This window comes from Mustela nigripes, chromosome 12, assembly GCF_022355385.1.
Source record: "Mustela nigripes isolate SB6536 chromosome 12, MUSNIG.SB6536, whole genome shotgun sequence".
NCBI lineage: Eukaryota > Metazoa > Chordata > Mammalia > Carnivora > Mustelidae > Mustela > Mustela nigripes.
In genome coordinates, this window is record NC_081568.1 from 98960363 (window position 1) to 98971661 (window position 11299).

General features: G+C 38.8%; 1 protein-coding gene across 7 annotated transcripts in view; it reads left to right on the top strand.

Moving 5' to 3' along the window:
• ARHGEF28 (Rho guanine nucleotide exchange factor 28) overlaps nucleotides 1-11299 on the top strand; it is a 317878-nt gene that overhangs the window by 16531 nt on the left and 290048 nt on the right. For 3 of the 7 annotated variants that reach the window (XM_059418059.1, XM_059418066.1, XM_059418065.1), the window contains exon 1: nucleotides 4111-4154. The exons of the other annotated variants lie outside the window; for them this stretch is intronic. In XM_059418059.1, the coding sequence (XP_059274042.1) occupies nucleotides 4112-4154 (43 nt within the window). In that variant the 5' untranslated portion in view covers nucleotide 4111. Of the gene's footprint in view, nucleotides 1-4110; nucleotides 4155-11299 lie in introns of those variants that run through there. 7 annotated transcript variants of the gene reach the window in all.

The window sequence follows — 11299 nt, forward strand, 5'->3', positions numbered from 1 at the left end:
CTTAAAAAAAAAAAAAAGCCATTTTTAGCTTTGTATGTGTGGAAAACCACAGAAGCCTGCCAAACAGGAGGCCTGCCTTTTGTCTTGAACCCCTAGAATGTGAAGATCTGTACGTACATCCATAGAGCGCATATCTTTTCCAAATGGGATGGAACTAATCTTTTCCAGTTGATGATGTCTATGAACTGTGATTCCTTTAGGCAGTGATTTTATTGACTGTTAGTTAATAAAGGTGGGTGGAGGTAGAGTTTGGAATGGGATGAAATGCTGAGGGCAGTAAGGCCCAGATGAATCATTGTATAGAAAGTGTAATCTATCTCCCTTTAATTCAGAAAAAACCCACTTTTATAAGAATCAGCTCATCTGACTTTTTCAGTGTAGGCTTTCATGTACTTGCCAGGTTTGCAGTTGGTCGGAAGTTCTCAGGGATGGATTTCTCAACGTGCTTTTTATACTGGTTCCCACAGCCCCTGGCAACTTAGCAAGTTTCCTGCTGACCGCTCCTCATTTTTGGAGGCAGGAGACAACGCACACAGCCTGTTCCCAATGTTTTAATAGGCTTTTAACTGATGGATTATTAAGGGGAAATAGAAGTAATTGTATGTTTTTCTTGTCACACCGAGTTGTTCAGTAAAACTTGTATTGTTTCTTTCTTTTTCTTTTTTTTTTTTTTTAAAGATTTTATTTATTTATTTGACAGAGAGAAATCACAAGTAGATGGAGAGGCAGGCAGAGAGAGAGAGGGAGGGAAGCAGGCTCCCTGCCGAGCAGAGAGCCCGATGCGGGACTCGATCCCAGGACCCTGAGATCATGACCTGAGCCGAAGGCAGCGGCTTACCCCACTGAGCCACCCAGGCGCCCCTGTTTCTTTCTTTTGATTGCCAGAACTATTGATAGTGTCCTCCTTGAATATCCAAGTATTAAAAATCTTTAAAGTCTTAGCCATAGGAATTTTAATTATTCCTTCAGCAACTTGGACTGAGATAGTTTATTATGAGATGAAGTTCTCATGTCTTATTTTTTAACTTTACAAAATTTTAAAATTTTACATAAGAAGATGCAAATAATCTATTTCACATATTAAATTAGGTTGTTTTTCAATAAAAATGAATAATCTATGCTTTCCTATCTACAGAAAATCTCAAAATAGCTTTTTACTTGGCTTGTCTTACAAAAACAGGAATTTTTAGTAGGGAAAACCCAACTTTATCATGAACAGTTGAAGAAAAATCACATCTTGAAGAATGCCAAGCATAATTAAAATATTGCAGAATACACCATTTTGAAAAAGAGAATAACCTGTGCCTGTCTTTTATATTTGAATCCCTCTGTCATTCTCTAGTTCCTGATGGATTATGGCTGGGAAATCAGGGTGTGTCCCTTTTGTATTAAAATAACAAACATTTTGCCTTTTCACATTGATAGAAGGAAAATTTATCTTCATGGGCTGTTTTTTTCTTTATTGATAGCAGCAAAAATTAGAAGTAGACAAAATGTCGAGATTTAAATGAATTGAACATATTTTTTAGTGGGAGTCCAACATGACTGCTTGTGGTGTGTGCCATTCATTTTAACTCTGGTAGTAGACTCTGGGGAAGAAGAAGGTTCTTAAAAGGACTTAATCTGAGTGTAACAAAAGCCAGACCAGAAGCAGAATTTGGGTTGAAATTCTATCCCTGCCACTGACATACCAGGTAGGTCGTGTGGCCTTTTTGGGTTGCTGGTGACCTCATTCGAAACCCAAGAGTTTGAGTCAAGCCCTTCTCCATGGTGTGTCCCATTCCTAGACTTTATTTCTGTGGCATTGAAGATGGTGTCTTAAGCATCCCTTCAGTTACTAACATCATGCTTGGGTCCCAGAGCACTTCATAGCACTTAGTTCAGGAAGTTGGGTTTGGTGATGCTGCTCACGTGTTCTATTACTGGGAGAAATACTTGCTCATACCCTGAGATTTCCCGTATTGTTGTTTATACCTCATTGCTCAGGAAGTATTTAATCAGCCAGTAATAATCCAGCAATTATTGTTAGTTGAATTCTAAGATGACTAAAAATGGATATTAATTTGACCTTAGATGAAACTTAATGTCTCTCTATATCAGTTCATCTAGACTGGGTGTAGAATATGTCCTGCATGGCTTTTTTGATAATACCAGTTTTTAGCAAAAATAAAGTTTATAATGGTTCTTTCTCTTTCCTTCCCTCTCTTTTTTCTCCTGTCTTCCCCACTCTTCCTCCTACCTTCCCTACTTGTTCTTTTTTTTTTTTTTTTAAAGATTTTATTTATTTATTTGACAGAGAGAAATCACAAGTAGACAGAGAGGCAGGCAGAGAGAGAGAGAGGAGGAAGTAGGCTCCCCGCTGAGCAGAGAGCCCGATGCGGGACTCGATCCCCGGACCCTGAGATCATGACCCGAGCCGAAGGCAGCGGCTTAACCCACTGAGCCACCCAGGCGCCCCTCCCTACTGTTCTCTTAAAACTTCTTCTGATTTCACTGTTTTCCTCAAAAGGTTTGGCAAACTTCTAAAATCTCTACTATTGTATGTACTTCCTGACTAGTAATACCAGAGAAAACAAATGTATCCTCTTAAGAATGGTGATGTTTTTAAGGTATGACATTACTTCTCATTTTCAGTGAACCTCATGATAAAGGTAACTTGTTGGTGTTTTCGAAATTGGACATGATTCTGTTGAGGATCTTCCTTGGTGAATATAGGGGCTCTAAATCTTCAGGAGTTCTTTTCAAAGTGTTGGCACTCAGGAGTGTTGGAGAGTTATGCTTGAGTTTTGAGCCTTCACTGAACTGAGTTTAGTACTCAGTAACTGTTCATTACTACAAGGCGGGCACATACTGGGTGTTGGAAGCTTAGGGTAAGAGCTTGGAAGGAGCATTTGCGGAACTCATGGTGCAGCCCATTCAGCGGCATTAATGCAAATAAATATGCTGTGTTGTGAGATAGTATGGGCAGGCGTTCTCAGCAGTCTAAGTGAAGCCATTTTTCTGGGACCCATACCTAGTATGATGGGGACCAAAGTAATGTCTAGTGTTCCTGCTGTTCCATTGTTCTAGATATATATTGTGAATATGTATCTGCTTTGGTGATACTGAAAATTAGCAAATTGAAGAAATAAGCATTTTAATGAAAATCTGTACGTAAGAACTCCAATTTTATTTATAAACTGTGAGTTGGCAGAATTTAGTCACAAACTCTTGAACTGTAAAATTTATGCATTAAACAAATATCATTGTGCTACTTTAAAAAACACCCTTTCCAATTTGGGCTTATATTGTAAATACTTATCCCTTCATGGTTAAATAAGTTAGAAACTTGAAATTAGTCAGAAAACACTTCCATGTTCTGTGTTTTGGCAGTATGCTTGTAATAAGTTTACATGTTGAATTTACATAGTAAAATCTAGCTTTGTATACATTCCAGTTACAGACACTTGAAAATTGAAGTGATTTTAAAGAATTCTGGAAATTTCAATGTGTTGTGTTCATGTATCACGAGCAAACTGATTCTAGTTTCTATTAGGAAACAGCTTTCCAGTCTAGGGCTAAGCACTACACAATTCTGAAATCTGTCAATGCCACAGCCTTAGCCAAAATTAATCTAGGAGAGGTAAATGATACTACCTTTTGTCTTAGTGACCCTGAAGAGTCACTCTTCTACTGAAGAGTACTCTTGTGCATATGGTGAGCACATGCTGGTTTTTACTTTTGGGCACAGGAACGTTTGAACAGCTTAGTAATCAAAACTGAAAATCCTTCTGTGCCACAACTAAGTGTCATTAAAACTATGGAGCATTTAAAGTTGCACAGCATTTAGAAGATACTGATGGAATGAATCACCACTTCATGTGTTGTTTTGACAGGAAGTGTATCATGTCTCAATAATTTCCTTAAAAATTTTTCCTGCCAGGTGCCTGTTTTCCTTCTTGTAAACCCGTTTCCACAGAATGCCAAATATGTGGTTGATTTTTCCCACTGATGCCTTTTGACCATTCCTTGTCCTTGTTGGGAATATCAAGTGCGCTTTTGTTGGTAATGAATTTAAGGCTTCCCACAGGGTAGTGAGGAGGAGTAGCTGTTCTGGAAATGTCCGGCCAGGATGGTTTTAGCTGGTGAGGAGATCATTTTAAAAGAGTTAAAAGGTAAGTATTAGCAGACCCAGTCTAATGTTACCTATCTATGGAGAGGTTAAAGTACATTTTCATTTTCTATTTTTTGTTTTTTATTTCAATTTCAGTATCGTTAATGTACAGTGTTGTATTAGTATCAGGTGTGTAATATAGTGATTCAACAATTCTATACATTGCTCTGTGCTCATCATGGTAAGTGTACTCTTAATCCCCATCACCTACCTCCCTTCTAGTAACTATCCATTTATTCTTAATAGTTACGAGTCTGTTTCTTGGTTTGTTTCTCTCTTGTTTTTGTTTGTTTGTTTGTTTTACTTTGTTCATTTGTTTTGTTTCTTCACTTCCACATGAGTGAAATCATAGAGTATTTATTTCTCTGACTGGCTTATTTTCTTAGCATTATACTCTTTAGATCATCCATGTTGTTGCAAATAGAAAGATTTTATTCTTTTTTGTGGTTGAATAATATTTCTTTGTGTGTGTGTGTGTGTACACACACATCTTCTATATCTATTCATTTATCTATGGACATATTGGATGATACCATGATTTGGCTATTGTAAATAAAGCTGCCATAAACGTAGGGGTGCATACCTCTTTTTTTTTTTTTTTTTTTTTTTTTTAATGAGTGTTTTGGTATTACTTGGGTAAATACCCAGTAATGCGTTTACTGGATTGTAGGATAGTTCTTTTTTTTACATTTTTGAGGAACCTCCATACTGTTTTCCACAGTGGCTGCACCAGTTTGTATTCCTACCAGTAGTGCCAGACAGTTCTCCTTTCTCCATATTCTCACCAACTCTTGTTTCTTGTTTGGTTGGTTTTAGCCATCCTAACAGGTGTGGGGTGATATCTCATTGTATTTTTTTTTTTTTATTATTTTTATTATTTTTTTTTTTAAAGATTTTATTTATTTATTTGACAGAGAGAAATCACAAGTAGACAGAGAGGCAGGCAAAGAGAGAGAGAGGGAAGCAGGCTCCCTGCCGAGCAGAGAGCCCGATGCGGGACTCGATCCCAGGACCCTGAGATCATGACCTGAGCCGAAGGCAGTGGCTTAACCCACTGAGCCACCCAGGCGCCCCTCATTGTATTTTTGATTTGTATTTCCCTGATGATGAGTGATGTTGAGCAGCTTTTCATGTGTCTGTTGGCCATCTGGATGTCTTCTTTGGAAAAATGTCTGTTCATGTCTTCTCTATGTTTTTGAATTACTTCTTTTTTGGGTGTTGAGTTTGATACGTTCTTTATAGATTTTGGATACTAACCCTTTATCTGATATGTCATTTGCAAATACCTTCTCCCATTCCACAGGTTGTCTTTCAGTTTTATTGTTTCTTTTACTGTTCAGTAGCTTCTTATTTTGTTGTAGTCCTAATAGTGGATTTCTATTTCTCTTGCCTCAGGAGACAAATCTAGAAAAATGCTGCTATGGCCATTGTCAGAGAAATAACTTCCCTGTGCTCGCTTCTAGGATATTTATAGTTTCAGGTCTGTTAATCCATTTTGTGTTTATTTTTTTGTATGGTGTAAGATAGTAGTCCAATTTAATTCTTTTGTACACAGCTGTCTTGTTTTTACAGCACTATTTGTTGAAGAGAGTGTCTTGTTTCCATTGGATATTCTTTCCTGCTTTGTTGAATATTAGTTGATCATAGAGTTGAGGGTCCATTTCTGGGCTTCCCAATCTGTTCCATCGAATGATGTGTCTTGTTTTTGTGCAAGTACCATACTGTTTTGATTACTGCAGCTTTGTACTATAACTTGAAGTCCAGAATTGTGACACCTCCGGCTTTGTTTTTCTTTTTTTTAAGATTGCTTTGGCTATTTGGAGTCTTGTGGTTCTCTATAAATTTTAGGATTGTTCGTTCTAGTACTGTGAGAAAAGCTGTTGGTATTTTGGTAGATGTTGCTTTAAATCTGTAAATTGCTTGGTAGTATGGACATTTTGGTGGGGGTAAGATGGACATTTTAACAATATTTTTCCAATCTATGAGCATGGAATATTTTCATTTTGTCATCTTCAATTTCTTTGATCTGTGTTTTATAGTTTCCAGAGTACAGGTCTTGGATCCCAGGTTTTCTGTTATTTTTGATGCAGTTGTAAATGGGATTACTTTCTTTCTTTCCATTTTTTTTTTTAAGATTTTATTTGTTTATTTGGCAGACAGAGATCACAGGCAGGCAGAGAGAGAGGGAGAAGCAGACTCCCCCACTGAGCAGAGAGCCTGATATGGGGCTCAATCCCAGGACCCTGGGATCATGACCTGAGCCGAAGGCAGAGGCTTAACCCACTGAGCTACCCAGGCACCCCTATGTATCTTCTTTTATTTTATTTTTTTTTTTAATTTTTCAAACTTTTTTTTTTTTTAAGATTTTATTTATTTATTTGGGAGAGAGACAGTGAGAGAGAACATGAGAGGCGAGAAGGTCAGAGGGAGAAGCGGACTCCCCTTGGAGCTGGGAGCCCGATGTGGGACTCCATCCTGGGATCATGACCGGAGCCAAAGGCCGTTGCTTAACCAACTGAGCCACTGAGGTGCCCTATGTATCTACTTTTAAAAGAGACTTATTTATTTTAGAGAAAGACAGCAGTGGGGAGGGACAGAGGGAGTGGGAGAGAAAGTCTTAAGCAGACTGTGTACTGAGCATGGAGCCTGATTATGGGGCTTGATCTCATGACCCTGAGATTTAGACCTGATCGGAAACCAAGAGTCAGACACTTAACTGACTGCACCCCCAAGCACCCTTAAGGAGATATGTACTTAAAGCCAGATACTGTTCAAGGCAATATGAGAGATGTGGAAAGTTTGAGCCCCTGACTGAGGACATACAGGTCACCCCTCATAGGGCAGCTTGTGTAGCAGCTGCTGAGAGAGGTGAGGTGTGGGTGCTCTCACATGCTTAGACCTGGGGGCTCTGGCAGGGAGGATTAGCCTCTGTATGAAGCAGACTTTCCTGGCCTTCTGGCAGAAATGCAGAAATCTGTGTTGCCTAAATTAAGAAATTACACGAATGTGTGCAAAGAAGTTTTTTTTTTTTTAATTTTATTTATTTATTTGACAGGCAGAGATCCTAAGTAGGCAGAGAGGCAGGCAAAGAGAGAGGGGGAAGCAGGCTCCTTGCTGAGCAGAGAGCCCGATGCGGGGCTCAGTCCTAGGACTCTGAGATCATGACCTGAGCTGAAGGCAGAGGCTTAACTCAATGAGTCACCCAGGTGCCCCAAGAAATTTTAATTTAGTAACTTGTGCATCGTGTATTGAGAACATGGGAGTCTTTGCCTTTGAATATGGAGTGAGAGTGTAACTGTTGGTATATCATAACTAGGTTTATGTACATTTTATTACTATAATAAAACATAAAATTTTTAACAGTGAATTACAACCTATAACCTTTTATTTTATAGTCTGCCTTTTTTTTTTATGATTTCAACTCAGTGGTTTCTAACTCTTCCCTTCTTTGGTAGGATAACTATATCTCTTATCTTTATTGACTATAGATTTATTGCATTGCAAGTACGGTTTATAGTACATTTACTCTTTTAAATAAAAATGATAGTGGTTTCAGAGCACCTGGGTGGCTTAGTTAGTAAGGCGGTTGACTCTTGGTTTCAGCTCAGGTCATGGTCTCAGACCATGGGATCAAGCCTCGAGTTGGGCTCCACTACTTGGGACTATCTCATTGTCTCTCTAAAAAAACACAAAACAGTGGTTTCTTCCACAAGTTTTAACATTCTGTTAGGATTATATAGTGTAGGTAGTTAGCCTTATATTACTAGACACTTAAAGACATTTAACTGTAGCATATCACATGTAATTTTGAAGATTATAGTTTTTTTTTTAAAGATTTTATTTATTTGACAGACAGAGATCACAAGTAGGCAGAGAGGCAGGTAGAGAGAGATGGGGAGGGGAAGCAGCCTCCCCAATGAGCAGAGAGCCCGATGCGGGGCTTGATCCCAGGACCCTGGGATCATGACCTGAGCTGAAGGCAGAGGCTTTAACCCACTGAGCCACCCAGGCGCCCTGAAGACTATAGATTTTTATGAACGCATGGTTGTCGGGGTTGATGTGTAATTAGAGACGGTCCTGCTGTAGATAGTGGTATAAGCATTTAACTGTGCTTAAAAAACAAAAAATTGTGTGGGAAAAAGAATACAATTGATTTGCAAACCAGCGTCCCATTCTTGTATCCTTAATGGGGTTAAATATGAAAACTGTAGTATGTGAGATGCCTATGTAGGAAAAATTTAATGCTCTAAAATGTCAAGTCTAGGATACCAGCACTATAGTGTGCAGAGTGACAGAGTGGACGTAAGCTGGGGCTGAGTGGGCCCTCTACCTGGGCTCCTGCCCCTCACCCAGCTCTCTCCGCACTCATCTGCAGAGATCAGGCAGGTGCTTAGTCACAAGCCCAGAGCAGTACTCAGATATCAGTCCTCACTTGTCCTCTTAGCCATCCCCTTTTGTGATTCTGTGAGCAGGCTATAATAGATGTGTGTAGGATGGGAAAAGCCCGTATGGAAGTTAAGCAACCTTATTATTTTATGCCCCTTGTGTTAGAATGCCATTTAACTATCAGGCAGAGCTTTGATCTCTCTCGTGTCAAAGAGAACTTCTGCCAACAGAGGTCTGATAGTCCTGCGCTCAGTTTAACCCAACTTCCTTCTCTATTTTGGTTGACAAAACTACAGAACAGTTACAGGAAAGAATAAATCCTAGCGGACTAACTTAGAGAAACTTGTGTCTCAATAGGTGACTTTAGCTTAAAATGCAGCTCCCACTTAAAGTTTTAAATGAGAACTGGGGTGTAAAGCTAGCCTGGACGGGTGTTTTTGTACTTTTAGTTTCCTCATCTGCGAAATGGGGATAATGCCAGCAGCACTCGGGATAAAACTGGATAGTTTGCCAAATGAAGTTATAAATGGAAATACTTTGGTTTTATATTTTTGAGTCATTTAAAATTTCTAAACCCTAAATGATGATAATTTTGCAAATAGAGCTATTTATGGTCTAGATTTACCATTGGTCTACATGCTATAAATAAACATGTGGAAAAGCACTGACTGATCATTTGGTATCATGCCAGTTCCTCTGTCTTTATGATAATTTAATACTTGTGTATTTAATAACATGAAAGAAAAATGTGGAGCCAAATCAAATTAGGGAGCAAAGTATCAAAGAGGCCGATTCTGCAAGGGGCTAATGAGTGGCCATGTTCTAGTAGGAATCCCTTGTTCTGTACTTGAGGTTGAAAAGAAAATAAAAAATAAACAAACCACTTCAAAACCCACTTTTTTTTCCTTTTTCTTTCCATTGTTCAGCTAGAGTATAAAGCGTTTCGAAGAAGAACATTAGTGAAGCATTTTGTTACAGAACATTGCCCTTCTCTTCAGGAAAAACAAATTACCAGCAAAAGAGATTTCGTTAGTAATTCTCTCATTTGTTGGTGGGATTATATACATTTAAGCGGTTTGTAAATGACTGCCACTTTTATTAAATAAAGTTTCTTTTTTAAAAAGTTTCTTTATTTAAGAGCGAGAACATGAGCAGGGGGAGAGGGAGAAGGAGAAACAGGCTCCACACTGAGTAGGGAGCCCCATAGTGCCTCCCTGGGAAGAATTTGGGTCTTGAACATACTTTTGAATCTTATTTATTTATTTATTTATTTATTTATTTATTTATTTATTTTTAAAAGATTTTATTTATTTGAGAGAGAGAACAAGAGAGATCATGAGCAAGGGGAGGGGTAGAAGGAGACTCAGCAGACTCCCTGCTGAGCAGGTGCCCCGATTATGGACTCTATCCCAGCACCCCAGGATCATGACCTGAGTTGAAGGCAGATGCTTAACCGACTGAACCACCCAGGCACATATTTTTTAAAACATATTTAAAAAAATTCTCACTCCTAGATCTTAGTTGTGGTGCATATAGTGTTTCTACCACAGAAGATAGGAACTTCTAATCAGCCTGTGATTGCCATAGGCCATAGGAAATAGAGCCCTTGTATAAATGTGTTGTGCAGTTGGAAAAATGAGGCTTATGTGGTTTATCCAACCATCTGAGCAGTTCCTGTAGCCCTGTTACAGGGAGTGTCAGGTGTGTAATTCAGTTTGGAATTCTGGAGTTGCTATTAACAATGAAGATGGGGAGCGACGGGGTAGCTCAGTGGGTTAAGGCCTCTGCCTTCGGCTCAGGTCATGATCCCAGGGTCCTGGGATCGAGCCCATATCAGGCTCTCTCCTTGGCGGGGAGCCTGCTTCCTCCCCCCTCTCTCTGCCTGCCTCTCTGCCTTCTTGTGATCTCTGTCTGTCAAATAAATAAATAAAATCTTAAAAAAAAAATGAAGATGGTAACTATTAATTGCTTTCACTTTGTTTGGCATTGTGCTTACAGCTTTGTGAATGTTTTAATTCCTTGAACAATCTCACCATTGGTTTTACAGATGGAAAACTAAGGAAAACTTAAGTAGTGCTTTCTAGGTCCAGCAGCTTATTGATCCCTGGACTGTTTCTCCTAACTTTGCAATGGTATGTCTAATAGGTGAGGAGGGGAAATTCATCTTGTTTACATGTAATAGATTATGTTCTAATCAACTGATTGAAAGTTCTCCCTGCCTCTGTATCTTCACATTTGTCTTGATAGTGACATTAAATGCCTCATCTTTTACACTTACTACAACCTACGTAAGACACTTGGCTGTGTTTGATTTGATTTATATAGCTTGACATCTTAAATATTAACAGGATGAAGAGGCTAATAAGTCACTGGTTGGTCAGTTATGACTTCTTATTTTTTAGAGGAAATGCTGCAGACTAGACACAGAATTCTGACGTCGGTACCTGTACTGTTCCCAGCATTTTTTTAATGCATTCCAGGAGGCTGTTTACATTTTGAAGAATTTTTGAACTTGGTGACTGCTCATTTAGGCACTCCCCTGGATTTCTCTACTTTGTATTCTGGATCACTTTGCACTTGGTCTTCACTGACCTTGATTCTATCCCCTTGGGCCTCTTCAGTTTCCATTGGCTTCCCAAGGGTGGGCTTTGGTCACCCCCTTTCTCCAGTGTGCCAGAGTACAGATAAGGGCATATTTTCTGAAAGGAAACACTTTTATTTATTTATTTATTTATTTATTTATTTTTTTTTTTTTTTTTT